This window comes from Cottoperca gobio, chromosome 21, assembly GCF_900634415.1.
Source record: "Cottoperca gobio chromosome 21, fCotGob3.1, whole genome shotgun sequence".
Lineage (NCBI taxonomy): Eukaryota > Metazoa > Chordata > Actinopteri > Perciformes > Bovichtidae > Cottoperca > Cottoperca gobio.
The window spans coordinates 2173879-2192270 of NC_041375.1; the positions used below are offsets into that span (position 1 = coordinate 2173879).

The window sequence follows — 18392 nt, forward strand, 5'->3', positions numbered from 1 at the left end:
TATTTAATATTTAATATTGTTCTATAGAAATCTAAATGTATGTATTTTAAATAGGAAACCCTTTGGTCACCACCAACAAGGCACACTGCAGCTCTCTTGTGTACATTCTGTACTTTTTCGAGGGGGCGTGTTTTTGTGTGGCTGGTGACGTAATTAAAACGCGACAAAGTACGACTCGCGCGTGGGCTACTGTCGTAAAAATACACACACAACAGACATGACTGCTGTCGGCTTCTGTGGAGAGTGGTTTGTTTTCACCTGCGACAAGAAACTCGTAGCAATTCACACCAAACGAGCCAGGTTTGAATCACGTTGAATTTAATAAATAATAATTTACTTCATAAAGTATTTGATATTATTTGTCTGTGTGTCACAGGGGTTCACTTTAACTAGCTAGCACTGTTAGCTAACTGGCTGTGTTTGAAAGCATGGATACATGTTTAGGATCATTTTGAAGTTAGTTTGGTGCTGTCTTTAAAGTGATATGGTCATAGTTAGTTGCAAGGGGTAGAATTAGTACTTATAATATCCTCCTCCTGCAAAAGTACTGTGAATAGATTTATAATATAATTTATATTATAGTTGAGGAAAATGACTTACTGTGTTGACAGCTATTAGATGAAGTTTTCTACTTTATTGCAGAGAATCGTTTGTGTTTGACTGCAGCACTGCTGAGAAGAAGCCGACGAATACGAAGGATGATAACAACAGGTAAGAATCAAGGAAGTGAAGTAAATATTCTTTGCAAAGGAGGCACGCTGACTATGTAAGGCTACCTCCTGGTGAATGAAGTCATAGTTATAACATTTGTTTTTGTAACATTCATGCATCTAAAAACATGCCTCAATTTTGTGCAAATAAATGAATTGTAATTTTAACAGCTGTAGCTTCTCTGTCCTCAGTGATGGCGGTGCCTCAGAGGAAACAGGAAGTGACAAAGTCCTTGCCTTCAGCGTGTCTCCATCTGGAAAGCTTGTGGCGCTGACTGATGACACCAAGAGACTGGTCCTGTTTCACTGTGAGCCTTCATGGCAGTGTATCAGCATCAGGTACAACTTCAGTCACAGCTGCTTCATGTGCTGTAAAGATAATGATGCAAGGTGTGTTAATGGTAGCTGTGTGTGTGTCTCACACAGGTGGGTGGTGAGGAGGTGCACCTCCCTGATGTTCAGCCAGGCAGAGGACGAGCTGCTGGCCACTGACAAATCAGGAGATGTGTACTCCTTCTCAGTCGTGGAGCCACAGAGAGAGGGCGAGCTGAAGATGGGCCACCTCTCCATGTTGCTAGCTGTAGTAAGGAACATCAACGCTGGGCAAACAAAGCTCTCTCAACTGTAGTCTGGAGAACTAATAACAATATTTGTTAAATATTCACATTCAAATGAAAATAGTCCCAATGATTGTCATCACAAAATCCACTTAATTGGTGTTTCCAAAGGTTTCAGCCACTTCTTGTGTCCCTCCTCTGTGCGTAGTCATTGAGGGTTTCAGCTATCTTGAAACAAAGTAGTTTTTGCAATGTGTTGTCCAACCATGTCTGATGTCCAAAGTGATTCTAGCTGTTCTGATGGGACACACTTGAAGGCAGGGTAAAAAGAGAGAGAGTTTCTGTGCTGTAAGTGGATATTGTGATGAGATTTTCTTTTATCAAACTGCTATTTCCAAGTACAAGATGAACCTTCAAGCAATTAAAATAGTATTGTTTTATTCAGGTTCATCTGCTTGAACTTACTGTTACATTTTGATAGATGCTGTTGCATCTGTCTGTCCCCTCATGTCCTTGCATCTCTACTGTCAACTCTAACAAAAGGCAAAACATGTTGTTTTTTCTGCGAGAGCACTGTCGTAGTCATGACATACTGATCCTCTCATGACGGTGGGCTCACTGTGGCCACTCATTAGTGTCCGAATGTGTGTCTGCCTGAGTGACCTTTTGATGTCTTTCAGAGCATGTCACCGGACGACAAGTACATCATTACAGCTGACCGTGATGAGAAGATTAGAGTGAGCCACCTCAGGTCTCCGTACAACATCCAGTCCTTCTGCCTGGGACATCAACAGTGAGTAACTGAACCTAAAGGGGACAAAATGCCTAAAACACTATGTAAACACTAATGTGTGTGATACTGTTCCTGTTCTTTGTCCTGCTTTCCGTCAGGTTTGTCAGTGCTCTGCTGGTCCCATCAGGTCACCCACACTGGCTGCTGTCTGGATCAGGGGTATGTGTGCATTTCACAAAGTTCCATTACCACACATGTGCTCACAGGCCACTTATCACTATTATGATCTTCATATTCTCCATTTTAGTCTATTGCCATTAAAGATTTGGGTCAGTCACCTGCTACATAATTTCTAGCTACAAATATCTTGCCACATACTATATTTGTGTTACAAGCACTCAATCTTCATCTCTGCAGAGTTGCTCGGGGTGGAAATCATACTTAACATTACATTCTTCAAACCTGATGAATAAACCAAGATCATGTAAACAGTCAAAGTTTAAAAATGAAAATTTGCATGAATCTCAAACCAGAACATTTTAACCAAATTTACTGGGACACAAGTTTGTATTTTACTATGCCGAAGATTAACCGTAAATTAATTTTGACAGCAAAATTTCAATTCAGACCTAGAAGTTCCATCAGGAACAATTAAATAAAGGCAACGTGCAGTTCAGTTTCAATGTGTGTTTTTCAGGACGGGACCATGAAGCTGTGGGAGTACGAGTCTGGTCGTGAGCTGCAGAGCTGGGACCTTAAAGAGCTTGAAGAAACGCAGAGCTCTGAGGCTGACAAACAGAAGGTAACCAAGGTAACCACAGCACGTTTTACCCTACAACATAAAGGCTGTAGTGTGTCCTAATGACTTTGGTAATCCCTTGACCTTTCATCTGGTGCCACAGTTGACATTTGTGGTTTTGAGTGAAAAGTCTCGACATTGCCACGACATTTGATACTCTTTGGTTTATGACTAAAGCTGTACTTTGTGTTTTGTGCTAATTAGCAAATGTTAGCATACTAACATGTTAAACTTAGATATGTTGGCGTCTAGCTCAGGGGTCGGCAACCTGCGGCTCAGGAGCCACATGCGGCTGTTTAACCCCTCTGCAGTGGCTCCCTGAAGCTTTGACAAAATAAAACATGGAAATAAGTAACATTATTTTGATGTATTTATTTGTTGCACAGTGGACAATCCTTTCAAACGGAACACCTCGTATCTTGGAGTTTGAGGTGATATTGTGACACTGAAATACATTTAATTAAATTTTTACATTTCGTCCACTAAAATTTGCGTCACTTTCTCCCACGTTTACGGGCGCGGCGCCTTTCCCTGCAGGTGACTAATCTTGAGTTTCCAACCCCCGGCTAACTCGGTATGCTAATGGCTACAACTAAAAAAAGAAAAGTCTTGGAGGAAACAAGAGAGTTTAATTCTGCGTGGACAGATACATTTGCTTTTACTGCCAACAAACCTGGTTTACCTGTCTGATTGATATGTGGCGAGAAATTAGCTAACAAAAAATGTAATGTCGAAAGACATTTCAAGAACAGACACACAGCATTTGCCGAAAATTACCAGGCTGGAGATACGCGAAAAAAAAAGCGATTTCTGACCCTCTCAGTTTTCTAGACGCTCAGGAGATAGTATGGCGTGGAAAGCCGCTCACAGATGGAGAATGCATGAAAGAAGCATTCTTAAAAATATCATTTTAATCTATTTTTGGACTTCAAAAACAAAGTTGAAATTGTTCAGAAAATTAGAGATATGTCTCTCTCTGCAAAGACCGTCAAGAACAGGGCCATTAAAATGGCAACAAACATCACCAGACAGCAAACTGAGGACATAAACTCAGCTGAATCATATTCAATCGCCTGTGATGAGTCAAGTGATGTGAATGATGTTGAACAGACAGCGCTGTTATGCAGGTATGTGAACTCTGATGTGGTGCAGGAAGAAATAATTGAGTTGATACCGCTAAAAGAGTTTGGTGTTGTCCTAATAACAATTAAAAAATAACAATACAATCTCAACAGTTTCCTGTGTCTTTCTGTAATTTATAGTATAACTAACTTAAGCTGTGTTATGAAATATGTGTTGCGGCTCCAGACACATTTTATTTAGTGGAAGAGGTGGCAAAATGGCTCTTTTGATAGTAAAGGTTGCCGACCCCTGGTCTAGCTCAATGTCATCTCTAAAATAACATATCTGCATATGAATGCAACGGGACAAGATTTAGATATAGGAAGCATTCTGAGTTACGTTTGTAGTCCGAGTAGTAGTGACCAATCACGTCTGAGTGGGCTTTGGTTGCATGCAGGTAAACGGTACGCGCCAATAGCAAAATAGGCTGAACGCATTGGCCGAAATGCAATCTCGGAACCCATCGGCTATAGTCTTACAACGATTGAGCTTTTTATTAACTTAAAAATAAACAGTTTAAACCGGCTACCTGTGAAACAATACGGTTTTAGACGTTGGCTCTTAACTCCAACTCCATTCTCGCGTCTCAAGTTCTAATCGGACTGTAAACAATGAGCAGCACACGGCAAGAGGAAGTTGTGGCCAGGATATCCGCTGGCTACTACACGAACACCAGGAATACTTTCCCCTTGCCACCAGAGACGTATCGTCTTCAGACCGATAGCTGATGGGTTCTGAGATTGAGCTCAAAGCACCAGTGTGTCATCTTTTACTTGCCAGTAGGGTCTGACCAAAACAAATACATAGGCTGGTTCAGATGTGTATTCCTTTAAGAAATAATAATAAACAAGCTGCTGAGAATCAGGGTTTGTACGGCTGCTGGAACTCCTTGAAAAACTAGAATTTTAATGTTTCAAGGCATGAAAAGTGCTCTAAACTGCTTGAAATTGTAATTGTCACCCTTTTGTTAAATTCTGTCACGAACATCCTTTTTGTCATTGTGTTCATAGCCCAATAACATCTGGTTTAATGTGATAAAGAAGTGAATATAAAAATATTGATTGCTGCTTTAAATTCTCCACCTCTTAAGCCACGTGTTAGAGATATTTAAAGGGCTCCTTAAACTCAGGGCACTTTCCTCCTGAATAAATAAACTTTCAATCCATCAAAACCAAGTTGATGCTCCTACTTATTAATTACCGGTACCTGTAAAAAGGCTTTAACCAATGAGAAATATGTGATAACTCCACCACTCTGTCTTTCTTTGTTTTATTTCCCAGATGCCAACTGTGTGCCGTATTACCAGCTCTGCTGATGCTCGCCATGTAGCTGTGCAGTGTGAAAGGTGAGTGTGTGAATCAGTCATTTGACTCTGCAGGTAGCGGGAACAGACAGGACTTCAGTTCTCACCTCAGCCCACAAATCTGAGCCGTTGTTGTAGGACTCTGAACATCATGAAACTGTTGGCCGGACCACGAGACGTACAGAGGGAGAGGGACTAAAGTCAGATGCAAACAGTGAGAGGGAAACATTTTAAACAACCACCTCTCTGTTTCCTGCAGGACCCTCCTGATATGATTTTAAGTTTGTAGAAATGATCTAGTCAAACAAGTTTTACCAAAAATCTTACAGTTCCAAACCTTTTTTTTAGAGTTGCTGTGAACTGTGTGCTTTTAACTTTGACATTACACCTCAGCTGGCGTAAAGCTATTTTGGCTTCAGATCGTTAAATGTATTTTTGGACCTAAAGAGGCACAAGGTCACTGTGGAGCTGTATACTATATACTGTACATGTAGGTGGCAGAGGCAAAGTGGAGAAACACATTCACATTGGTCTGACGGATCAAGCCAGTGATGAGCTGAATGATGTGTCCTGTGTGTTCAGAGTGTCCACAGTTCACTTCTTCACTGTGGACCAGGAGGGTGAAGAGAAGCTGGTGCCACACAGAAGGGTCTCCCTGTCCCACTGCCCCCTGGACATGACCTTTGACCCGGAGGGCCGGCTCTGGGTGCTGATGGACTCCAGTGATGCACCGCTCCAAATATACACGCACAGACGAGACTCCTGGGAGGTACAGTGTGATACGTTCATACACATCTAGATACTGATTGTAGCTTTTAGTTGTTCCTGTCGGTTTCATACGCTTATCTCTGTTTTTATCAGAAGTCTGGGGAAGAGCCTCGTAGCGTGCGCTGTCTGTTTGAACTCTGCTAGATATTTATTTGATCCAACACCTATTGGGCACTAGGATGTGCGTTTGCTTCATTTGTTCTGATATAGTGGGTTTGTCAGAGTGCACGGTCAGAGAAATTTGCTCTACAGTATAATGAGACTGCTATGAAGCTATGAAGAAGAACAAGAGGTAACCGATTTAATTATCTTTGACAAACACGACTAAGAACAGGATCAAGGCATTATCACTGTGGCCACTTCCATATGTATGTGATGCAGTTTGGTGCACATTACATTAAAACAATAAATTGAATAAAAAATGAAGCATAACTGCAGAGTTATGCACGTGTTAAACTGTATATTCTGTTGACGCTTGCACAGGAATGACTAGTTTGTTAATTTTTCCTCTGTGAGACTTACCGGATACACTTATCCAAACCTTCAGAGAAGCTGATTAAGCCTGAAAGTTCTGGACCTTTGCCAAACTGTAGTTCAAAACATAATTTGTTATCGCTAAGATCAGACTTTTTTAAAAACTAATTCTGACTCATGCTATTACTACTGCTTATTTAGACTACTTTAATCCCCTTTTAATAGGCTCTCTCAAAAGGTTATTAGAAAACTACAGCTCGTTCAGAATGAACTGAAACAAAGAAAATGGATCACATTAGACCACTGCGTAAGACACTGGCTACCTATATTTTTTCCAATTGTTATTGCAATTATGTTCTTGTTTATAAAGCTTTTAACAACCTTGCTGTAAATCCCATATCTGTTCAAATCAAATCAAATTTATTTGTATAGCCCAATAGAATTCCTGCCGGATCACTTAGTTCCTCCACTGCTTTTCTTCGAAATGTTCCTTTATGTACTCCGTACATGTAGCCGTGAGCGTGTAGAACTCACAGTGCCTCTGGATATTAGAAAGTCGAGCGCTCTCTTTTTTTACATAATGTTCATCCACAGTGTTTGTTTTTTCTGTCGGCTTCATGTAGTGTGATGCTGAGAGCCCTGAACTGAACAGAGTGACTGAAGCCTTCAAGCCGCACTGGGACACACTTGAGGGTGAGTCATCACACACACCCCTCCATACTTCTATGTGGCCCTTTGGCCTCTCGTCAGTATCGCTCCTGCGTCCTCCCTCTCTCATCCTCGCCCCACTCACACCCTCGAGACAGAAATAACCTGCAGTGTCACATGACCTCACATGCAGCCTCCCCCACACATGTTGGGCCTCTGACACAGGCTACATTCAGCAGGGCTTCTCCTCACGATTATCTGTTTTATCAGTGTGACCTCTGCCATGATCTAACTAGCTCGGTGTGCGCTAATATACGTTTTGTATCTCTGGGCCAGCCCTGCTGTGGTTCCTCCCTGTCTTGTGTAGTGGCACTCAGAATGTTCCTTGGTTTCAGGGCATTGTTTAAGTTTTGAAAACAAAAGAAACACAGATAATAACATTATTGTCATTTATTTTGAAAAATGTAAAGTATAAACTATTCACTATGACCTGATGATCATGTCCACATAAAATCAAGGTAGTCTACATCAGCTACATGAATGACCATTTGAATAGTTACAGTTGCAAAGGCATTGTTGGCTCCATTATATATATTACGGCAGAACTCCAGACCTGGTGGAGGTTTGTGACAGGAGAGAAAGTCTGCGACATGGTTCTGTTCTCTTGGTAGAGATACTTTGCCCCGTAGGCTGGTCAGGCAAGGGGCTGCTCACATCAGAAGAGCCTGGAACACCTCAAGCAACCGTGCGGATTTGGTGCCCCCCTGACGGTTTATTTGAAAAATAGTTGTGGTGTTGTTCAACCGGACAAGCACATGCCTCCCTCTCAGGTATGGCAGGAAATGCTTGAGTGCTATGTGCACAGCCCGTAGCTTTAGCACATTGATGTGCTCCATACGCTCCTGAGCAGACCATTGCCCCTGAGCCGTCCTGTTCTGCCACACCCCTTTCAGAGAGGCTGGCATCCTTGGTAAAAGTCTCTCATGGAAAGGAAAAGAGCAAGGGCTCTTGACAGATATGTCCTCTCCCTCCATGCGGATAGAACAAAGAGGCACTGATGTGATACCCTGATCTTCCTGTGTCTGGCACTTGATGTCCAAGTGGAGGCCGTTTAGCCATTTCTGTAGGGGAACAGGCAGCTGTCAATTTGCCCAAGAGGCGGAGAAACCGAATGTAGGGCAAGGACCTAACTCCTCGGAAAGAGGGGAATAAGTTAGAGGATGTCATCAGTGTGTTGAGCTAACGGACAGGCCCTCATAGTGACTGTCCAGAGCCACATCAATGAAGGTTGGGCTCTGAGTGAGGTTCAGAGAACTCTTCTCCAAATTCACCTTGAGTCTGAGATCTGTGTCCTGAGAGGGCGCACAATTCAGTCGGTCGTCTAAGTACGGCAGAATCTTCATGCTCTGAGACTGCAGGGGCAAGAAGTCTGTCGCGACACACCTGGTGAACACCCGTGGAGAGAGGGAGAGGAACTGAAAATGACTGCCTTGGAGGGCAAAACAAAGAAACTGCCTGTGATGAGGCACAATAGGAACATGAAAATAAGCATCCTTCAAGTCGACTATGTGAACCTTTCTTCCCTGGCAACCGCACAAAGAATGTCTGCTGTGCTCAACATGTGAAATGGCAAAACCTTCAGGGACTTGTTGATTCCTCCCGACAAACAAAGACGATCAACAGACATGGATTGTTGGCAGGGTGGCTATGAGTAGACAGAGGAGGAGAGATGGGTTTTAAGGTGGGAATGGAACAGTGTGAGGGATCTATGGGGAGGGAGTTTCAGAGCCTGGGGGCTGCCACAGAGATAGCTCTGTCCCCAAAGCTGCGCAGGTTGGATATTCAGCTGCAGGCGAGCCAGTGCCATGCGAATGACTGAGCCATCTTCTGCCCCCTCTGAAGAGCAACAAGCTGAGGAACAGGAGCCAGGCCCAGAGGTACGGGAGGACTCCTCCTCATACTCATTAAAGTGAGTGGCTGAAGCTGTCATCGAGACAATAACCTCCTCTGGAACCAAATCAGCCATTGGTGGATTGGGTGCAGCAGCATTCTCCGTACCTGCACCAGAATTAAGAGCCAGGAGGAGTGACTTTATCTGGGCCACCTCAAAACCAGGCCAGGAAGCAGTATGTGCAGTTAGAGGGGAGCGAGGACACTCTCTTCACTGGTGTAGTTGTGGGTTAGCAGTAACAGGAAATAATGTATACTGTATTAGCTAATTCCTGTTAGCATCTCACCAAGTTAGCCTGAGCGAGAACACTGCTAACTATGGAACAGTCAAATTTATATATGTAAAAAAAAAAAAGAATGTACACAATATAATTGATATAAATATAAGCCATCTCAAACTAGTGTCCCACCACGTTAGCCCTAATGAGGGAAAACTGTGAAAACGCAAGCCAGAGCACAACACTACAGTGAGAGGGGAGCTGAACACTCTTCACTGATCTCAAATGCTGTCAATATCAACCAACACCGAGCAGACACGCTCTAGTTAACACACCATCAATTAGCTCGGACAAAAGCCATCTAACCGTGAAAATGATTACACTAACTCTTTTGGAAACAATGTATTCACTATCAGCTTATTTTAATGATCGCCTGACGAACATGGCAGGAGTGTCCGCCAGTCCAAGGTTTGAGGGTCTGAACGGTGAATACACAGTTCCCTCCCTGGAGAGGGACAGCTCGCCGCAGACTCTGAAGGACGGGTAACCCTCAGCTCAGACCAATGCGATTGCGAAGCTACAAGCTTCAAGTAATTATATTATAATATTTTGTGTAGATCAAGTAAATGCTTGAGTAATGGCCGAGAAGATGAAATAGGACTGATCCCATTGATGACAACTGAACTTATACATGACATCATCCGAGGTCACACAACACTTTGTTGATAAAAAATACTCGACCTGCGCATGCGCGATACGGAAGATATTCAGTGTTAAGCACTGCCTCTGGCGGTCAGTAAGGATGAAATAGAACTACTACAACATTACAGTTCATTTAGCTGACGCTTTGGCCAAAGCAAACAATGAGCGCAAACAATCATGAGGATACAACTCCAAACAGCAAGAATCTTGCAAGTACATTACATTCAAATAGGTGAAATCCTTTAAGTGCAGAACAATAGCTTCAAATAAGCCAAACCCGTGTAAGTGCAACATATAAATAACTTTTTTGTGCTGTCGAAAAAGCTGAGTTTTCAGTCTGCGATGGAAGGTGTGAAGACTGTCTGCTGACCTGACATCACTGGGGAGCTCGTTCCACCATTTAAGAGCCAGGATAGCAGGCGGTTTTGTTTGAGGGGAATCTGGGTCCCACTCGCAGTGAGGGAGTAGCGAGCCAATGGGTCGATGAAGAGTGAAGTGAACGTGCTGGGGTGTATGGTTTAACCATGGCCTGGATGTAGGAAGGGGCTAATTTATTCACAGCACGGTAGGCCAGCACCAGAGTCTTGAAGCAGATTGGGGTAGCCAGTGAAGGGAGCGGAGGAGCGGTGTAGTGTGGGAGGTTAAAGACCAGTCGGGCTGCTGCATTCTGGATGAGCTGTTGAGGTCGGATGGCACATGTAGGCAGTCCAGCAAAGAGTGATTGCAGTAGTCAAGGCGTGAGATGACAAGAGTCTGGACAAGAACCTCCGTCGCCTTCTGTGTCAGTAGGGGACGTGTCCTCCTGATGTTGTACAGAGTGTGTCTGCAGGAGCGGGTTGTTGCAGCGATGTTGGCACTGAAGGACAGTTGGTCGTATAGTGTCACACCGAGATTCCTTACAGTCTAAGTCAGGGAAACAACAGAGGTGCCGATGTTGATGGTAAGGTCTTGGATGGGAGAGGCCCTTCCCCAGAAGGAAAAGGAGCTTCGGTCTTGTCAAGTTTGAGTTTCAAGTGATGTGCAGCCATCCACCGAGAGATATCAGCCAGACAAGCCAAGATCCATGCCTCCACCTGGGTTCAGATCTGGGAAAAGACAGAATCAGTTGAGTGTCATCTGCGTAGCTGTGGTAGGAGAAGCTATGAGAGTGAATGACAGAGCCAATTGAGTTGGTATACAGAGAAAAGAGGAGGGGACCCAGGACGGAGCCCTGAGGAACCCCGGTGGTGAGTTAGCAAAGGTCTGACAGAGCCCCTCTCCAAGTTACCCTGTAGGTGCGGTCCTTTAGGTAGGATTCGTGCAGGGAGAGAGCAGAGCCTGAGACTCGCAGTTCTTGGAGGGTGTAGAGGAGGATCTGGTGGTTCACTGTGACAAACACAGCAGAAAGGTCCAGAAGGATGACAACAGAGGAGAGGGAAGCTGCTCTAGCAGCGTGAAGTTCTTCAGTGACAGCGAGGAGGGCAGTCTCAGTTGAGTGGCCTGCCTTAGAAACCAGATTGTTCTGGTGAAGGTAAAACGAGAGTTGATTAAAGACTGCACGCTCAAGTGTTTTGGAAATAAAAGAAGAAGAGAGACAGGTCTGCAGTTGTTCACTTCAGAGAGGTCAAGTGAGGGTTTCTTTAAGAGAGGGTTCACTCTTGCCTCCTTAAGATTGTGAGGAAAGCAGCCAGTTGTTAAGGACAGTGTTGACTGAGATGGGTGAGAAAAGGAAGGCGGTCAGGAGCAATAGACTGGAGAAGGTGAGAGGGGATAGGGCACGGAGCTCTGACAGCACCACCCCCAGCAAATATTGTTATATGCAATTAATCACAACGCTTGTAATTAATTAGATTTTTTTTAATCGCTTGACAGCCCTAGTTTAGATATTATGTCAGTATGAAGTCAAATGTCCCCACCTCTACTATTCTTTTTTTAATGTGCCTGTGGTTCTCGTCTGAAAGACCATTTTAAAGTGTTGTGCTGTGCTTCCTGTCACTAACCTTTTCCTCCTGTTCTCTTACACAACAGCCTCCACAAAGACCAACAACCGCTTCGAGCATCTGTACAAGGTGAGCTTTGACAACGTGACGACGTACCTGCAGAAGAAGCGGCAGAGACTGGAGAAGCAGCAGCAGAAGAGGGGGGTGGCACAGAAGGCAAACAGCAACAAGAAGACCAAGAAGGAGACGTCAGAAGCTGTAACTGAGTCATCTACCTGAACGGACACTTTCACCTTTTTTTTTTATGCTTTGAATGATGAATCTCAAGCACTGGAGAGCGTGTGTTTTGCCTCTAATTTCTGGCTGATATTTTTAAATAAACCTTGCAGCTAACATCAAACTGTACCTTCTGATTCCGCCACCATGAATGACACATGCCGTGTGTGAATATGCACCATAGGCCCTCTGCTCACAGTCCCTGCTGCTCCTCACTCTGTACTTGTGACTTCTGGTGAATTACGCCTCATTTTTTAAACTTATTTCTGTTTAGTGCACAGAATTGATGCAGCACATCTGTGATTTGCATGAGAACCACAGTATGTGTAAGCAACGTCCTGCTTTGGAGAAGGCAGACCATGTTTCCTCAAGTCTTCTCCAAAAGTGGACATTTTGACGAGTGGGAAAAGTGCAGTTAGAACAATTAACAAGGGCATTGTTGTAGAGACATGACACTGCGCAAAAAAAAACCAACTTCAATATTAAACGAGACTGTCATTGACGAAGCAACTCAGCGAACGCAGCGTGGCGAGTGTAAAAAAAGAGAGGTGGATGCGGAATGTCGCACTTTCCAGGTGAAATGGACGAACGATTTTTTCTTTGAGGAAGTAAAAGGCCAGTGAGCCTAGTTTGTGCGGACACGCTTGCGATGATGAAAAATTATCTTGAGCGTCAATACAGCACGAAACATGCCAAACTGCATGAGCTGAAAATACGAGTGCGTTTGGATAAAGTTACGCTCTTCGGCGGAGTTTGGCCCAACAAGTAATTTAAAAACACCAAGATCAGACTATTCCACCACTGCTGTGCAATTATCACTGCCATTTACAATATTCACTTTATTTCTATCAACCTCTTGGTACTTATATTATTTGTATTCTATTTAATTATTGTGTACTGCCTTTTTACTTAATATGTTATTTTGCTGTAACAAGATACATTTCCCCGTTGTGGGATTAATGAAGGATTTATGATTTCTGATAAAAACAGAAAGATACATGGATAAAAAGTTTTTTTTTGCACAGCATGAAAGAAAGGTGAAATGAATGGACTATGTCTTAAAAACATTTGCAGAGGTTATGAGTTCAATACTTAGTATGGCCCTTGATAGGAAAAAGGTTCCCCACCCCTGCACTAAGTGAACGTGTAGGGCTCTCGGCAGTTGGTTTGGTAATCCCGCCTTGTGAATTGGCCATAATTACGCAGAACATGATGCATAAACATTACATGTTCATACAGTGCATATATTTGTATGAAGTATAGAAAAGGTTTGAATGTCTGAAACCATTTTCAAGAGGCTGTGTTGCAGAAAAAGAAATGTTCAACAATAAGCAGAGACACGAACAGTCAAGACAGGATTTTTAAATTAAAGTAATCCTTTTATTTTTTGTAGGAAAGAAGAAAGGTCACAAAAAATCTGTACAATCTGTAAAAAAAAAAACATTTCAAATAAAAAACAATGCAAGATATGTATCTAAATATTGTTCACTGAAGTATTCTGTGCTGTACAAATGTTGACATTTCCTGAAAAAAGCTTTGGATTGTCAGTCCGGTCCTCGAGTCCATCAGTAGTTTGTAACGCTGCCTCAGATCCCTCCATCACATGTGTGAGCGACTGGACAGATCACATCTGCTCCTCTGCTCTTCAACAGGAAGTGAGGAGAGCTTTGCAGCCCATAACGAACCAACGTGTCTGACAACTCCACTCCACTTTACGTCACACTGCTTCACTCTGGTGCTCTACGCTCACTGGTGCTGAGACACACACATTGGATTTATAAAGAAACCTGACCACACACTTACAGCAAACACTTCAGCAACTTCTGTTCTTTCCTACCTTTTCAAAACCTCTTACTTCTTCTTCCCTCCCATGGTCAAGTTCTCACTTTTCATTTTCTGCACCTGAAGGGAACATTACTTGTTAAGTCACAATCTGCACCAAGGACAAAGTCAATGCATCCACGCACTTATAGAGATCCTCCAACCTCATTCATGGCGTCATCAATCTGTTTGAGTTCTTCGTATCGGTCTCTTGACTCTCTGAGTGGCTGCACCATCGCCTCCTCAATCTGTGGAAACAGCTATTTCACACACATACATACACAGACACACACACGCTCTAAGTGGCAGTATCATCGCTGCAAACACTTTATATTGTGTTTATATAACAGTAAGTTGGCGTGTAGGCCTGCACAATATATTGTTTTTTTATAGTCATCACGATGTCAACTTGCGCTATACATACACGGGCCCCTACAAAGGGTCAGCAGATAAATATGAAGGGTCGTCAGATGATCCATGGGAAGAAAATACACAACGTTTGTATTTATACTTTCTGAAACCTGTTTTGGAAGTTTGTGAAGTTTAGAGGAACTGCGTCTCATCAACATCAACATCTGAAACATGACAAGGGCTCCAACTAGAGGCTGCTTTAATCTTTACCAATATATTGTATGCTTAAGCTGATCAGATGCTGTATCTGCTTGTTTAATGCTTGCTTAACATGAAGAGTAAATAGTATCTACATCTGTCAAATAAATTTAGTGGAGTAAAAAGTAGCAGAAAATGGAAATACACAATTGAAGTACATGTACCTCAAAATTGTACTTGAGTACAATACTTGAGTAAATGTACTTGGTTACTTTCCACCACTGATTTTAGACACATCCTTGGTTTCAGTGCTTTCTCTCAGAAAGTGACAGACGAGAAGCTTTGCATCACATTAAGACAAATCTATCTGAGTGTAGTTATCATTTCCAACAGGAAGTGCTGAGGAGGAAGAGAGTGAGAGAGTTTTGGAAGTAAAAGTCCAGTTCATTTTCTGCATAGACAATGTGAAGACTGTCAGTTGGAGCATGAAACCCTCGGAGTGTGGAATACTGTTAAATAAGGATGTTTTATGTCATTAATCCAGAATTATATTAATTTCTAAATTACTTAAAACCTAACTCTGTTCTGCTGCCAGCAGGTGGCGATCTGCCCCATTGACCCAAAAGACACATTGCCCTTTAGTAATGGCAGCTGAGGCTTCTGGGTATTGTAGTATTTAGAGCTGCAACAAATTGACAAAGTTGAAATAATTGATCAGCGATTGCCAAACCAAATCATAGGAGTGGTGTTAAATCATCCAGAAGACTGATTAACACTGAACATGTCATTAACACAACCTATTCAAATGCTATGTCTCATTGGAGATAAATACCTCCAGAACCAGTGGCCCCTCCCACCTTTCAACTACTACTTTGACCTTCATCCTCACTGTCCTGCATATTCACCTTCATCACAGTCTCAAACATGGGGATGAGGACAAACTTGATGAAGCCAATCTGAGCCGTCGGCTTGGTGACCTTTTCTCTGTCCATGAACGGAGCCACAGGAAGCCCTTCAGCCTTCTCCCTGTCGCTCTGAGCAGCACACACACACACACACACACATATATATCAAACATCAGATAATTACTCTTATCATTGTTAACATGATGATAAAAACAGTGTTGTGAGTTTTAATACTATTGGATGAACCCACCTGCATGAAGTACTCCTCCAGCAGGCAGTCGACCCAGGGCTCAGCCACCTCCATGGGCCGCACCTCGTTGGAGATGTCGCAGCACTTGATGAGCACCATCTTCAGCTGCACAGAGCACAGGGTCAGAGGGCAAAGGTCACCATGATTAGAGGGTTATTATAGAAGCATGCAAAGCAACCTGGTGTGGTGAGATGGGATGCCACTTTAGTATTAGTATTAAATGTATTATGTAGACCCTCCCTCAGGCCTTTTAGCTAAAATACAGAAAGAAATGGTAGATTTATTTTGGGATGGTCTACACTGGGTGTTATCCAGAGAGGAGGGGGGGGGGGGGGGGGGGTCTAGTTCCTAGACTAGACTCCAGTTTTTACAGAAATATCTTACCGGTCCGGCTGATTTGGTGTGGAGAGACGTGGCCAGCTGTATCCTCAGACCCAGTAACCTGGGGCTGGATACTGCTCTGTTTTTAACTGATTCAAAAATGTTAAAGGTAAGTGAGCTGCCCCCGTTTTATCAGGGTCTTTTAAAGTGTTGGGTCCTTTTTAACCATAAAAGGTGCCCAAAGTTTGACTCTCTGCACTGGCTGTTGATGGAACCTCTAATTTACAGGGCCAGGCTGGACATCAGCAGCAGCAACACACCCGGACTGATGGTGGTGCTGTGCAGGTCGATGACCCTGTGCTTACAACAGCTGGTGGATGTAGTAGGGCCGGCACTGAGCGATGCCCTGGCCCTGAGCGATGCCCTGGCCCTGAGCTCTCTGCTGGGTCTAACCTCTAGCTGGGTGGCTCAGAGGATCCTGGAGCTCTGGAGCCAGATACTCTCTGGAGAGGAGAGGAGCCTCCTCATCAAATACAGTCAGGGAAAGACCGTTTCCAGAAATCTACCTGAGCCCAGGGCTGGGAGAACTGACCGGCCCCCTGCTCAAGGTCGCTAACCCGGCAAAACTGTCGCTGCACAGAGCGGACAAAACAACTTTCTATGTGAACTGTGTAAAAAGCATCAACAGAAAAGGCCCGTGTTGGCCTGTGGTGTTGTTTTGTGCACAGCTGGGTGTTTCCTTGCTATGTTTTTTGGGGTTCAATTTGTTTGGTCATTTGGTGTTCCAGTTATTCATTGAATGTCTTGTTTTTGGTTGCCGTGGGTCGTATATATATATATATTTTATTTTTATTTTTTCCTACTTTCAAAAAGTAGGAAAGGAAAAATTCTAATAGGAATTATATATATATATATAATATATATATATAATATATATATATATATATATATTAAGTAGGGCTGTTAATTAATTAATCACAGAAAAAATACGTTAAAAATATTAACGCAGATTAATCGCGCCCCTGACTTTTGGTCCGACAGCACGGAGCACGGAGCTCTGACAGCACCCGTCCCCGGCGCCCGTCCCCCCGTCGCACGGAGCTCAGAAAGCACAGAGCACGGAGCTCTGACAGCAAATATTGTTATACGCGATTAATCGCAATTAATTAATCACAAAGCTTGTAATTAATTAGATTCATTTTTTTAATCGCTTGACAGCCCTAATATTAAGCACTATATTTTAAAGTAATTATACGTTTCCAAAGTGTTCTTACACAGGTGGCGTGCTCCTCATCTGTGTAGTCAAAGTTGTTGACTTTCTGCTTGAAGGAGTCCAGGATCTCACCGTGTCGTGCCATGTCTGTAGCCAGGATCAGTGTGATAGTCCCCTGAAAAACAGCACAAAGTGAAACAACTCATACACACACACACACACACACACACACACACACACACACACACACACATAGGCCTACCTGCCGTATCTGTTTGAAGGCCTCAGGGTCAAAGGTGTAGAAGATGTTGCAGTCGGGCTGAGAGAAGATCTGGAAGGCCACAGCACAGTGGTGGTTCTCCAGAGGGGAAATGTCATTGTAGCGAACTGCCATATCTGTTCTGGCATTGACCTGGTACCTGGAGAGAGAGAAAAGACAGAGAGGGAGAGAAAGAATGGGATGAACGAGAAAGAATGAAAGAGAGCAGGGACAAGAAGTAAGACGAGATGGCAGAGAGGAGGTTTGTGTGTGTGTGTGTGTGTGTGTGTGTGTGCGTGTGTGTGTTTTCTTACGTGTTGTTAAACCCGGGGTGATCAAGATCATGACACACAGCAGCTGTCATAAGAATCAAAACGTCGACCTGAGTGAACTTCTCCTAAAAAGACACACACACACACACACACACACACACACACACACACACACACACACACACACACACACACACACACACAAACCCAGATATCCACACATTTATATTATTGAATGCGTCAATTAAGTCTTTTACTAAAAGATCATGTTCATATTTGCACTAATGTGTGTGTGATCCTATCTTCCACCCTCTGTGTGTGTGTGTGTGTGTGTGTGTGTGTGTGTGTGTGTGTGTGAGTATGCGTGACCTTGTTACCATATCACTGCTGCAGATACTTGATTATCAGCCTGTGATAATCAAAGCACATTTGATGGTTATCTCAACACCAGAGGGAGGCTCTGAGAAGAAGAGGCTCCTCCTTTCCTTTTTGCCTCCTCATCATTTCTCCCCTGAGCTTCCACAATCCCCTAATGTCACAGCACAGATTGTTCCCTCCACCCGTCATATGATGACTGCAGCATGACTGCATGTTGTGTTCTTAAACAGGTGCATTAAAATGGA

General features: G+C 43.4%; 2 protein-coding genes across 8 annotated transcripts in view; one reads left to right on the forward strand and one right to left on the reverse strand.

Moving 5' to 3' along the window:
* The first annotated feature begins 154 nt into the window (after positions 1 to 154).
* wdr4 (WD repeat domain 4) lies at positions 155 to 12308 on the forward strand. Of its 4 annotated transcripts, none has more exons than XM_029458685.1 (11): positions 155 to 300; positions 643 to 711; positions 888 to 1049; positions 1137 to 1293; positions 1948 to 2060; positions 2159 to 2219; positions 2698 to 2811; positions 5202 to 5266; positions 5807 to 5993; positions 7090 to 7159; positions 11992 to 12308. In XM_029458685.1, exons 1-11 carry the CDS (start codon positions 218 to 220, stop codon positions 12180 to 12182), a joined length of 1272 nt encoding a protein of 423 aa, XP_029314545.1. In that variant the 5' UTR covers positions 155 to 217; the 3' UTR covers positions 12183 to 12308. The 4 variants fall into 4 exon arrangements, with proteins under 4 accessions (XP_029314545.1, XP_029314546.1, XP_029314547.1 ...); XM_029458686.1 differs by having other exon boundaries at positions 2698 to 2802; XM_029458687.1 differs by having other exon boundaries at positions 903 to 1049.
* A 1235-nt stretch (positions 12309 to 13543) lies between these two features.
* pde9aa (phosphodiesterase 9aa) overlaps positions 13544 to 18392 on the reverse strand; it is a 32473-nt gene continuing 27624 nt past the window's right edge. For 3 of the 4 annotated variants that reach the window (XM_029459567.1, XM_029459566.1, XM_029459564.1), the window contains 7 exons: positions 17812 to 17894; positions 17501 to 17657; positions 17300 to 17413; positions 15705 to 15809; positions 15455 to 15583; positions 14165 to 14260; positions 13544 to 14081 (listed from right to left, as the gene is read on the reverse strand). In XM_029459567.1, coding sequence (XP_029315427.1) covers positions 14031 to 14081; positions 14165 to 14260; positions 15455 to 15583; positions 15705 to 15809; positions 17300 to 17413; positions 17501 to 17657; positions 17812 to 17894 — 735 coding nt within the window. In that variant the 3' untranslated portion in view covers positions 13544 to 14030. The remainder of the gene's footprint in view (positions 14082 to 14164; positions 14261 to 15454; positions 15584 to 15704; positions 15810 to 17299; positions 17414 to 17500; positions 17658 to 17811; positions 17895 to 18392) is intronic. The other variant, XM_029459565.1, reaches the window with a different exon arrangement.

Bases quoted from the DNA above. Each gene is read 5' to 3' on its own strand.
- wdr4 (XM_029458685.1), top strand. From the start codon at position 218: ATGACTGCTGTCGGCTTCTGTGGAGAGTGGTTTGTTTTCACCTGCGAC. The intron at 1,050-1,136 runs GTACAACTTCAG...TGTCTCACACAG, and splicing joins TGGCAGTGTATCAGCATCAG to GTGGGTGGTGAGGAGGTGCA. The intron at 2,812-5,201 runs GTAACCACAGCA...TTTATTTCCCAG, and splicing joins ACAAACAGAAGGTAACCAAG to ATGCCAACTGTGTGCCGTAT.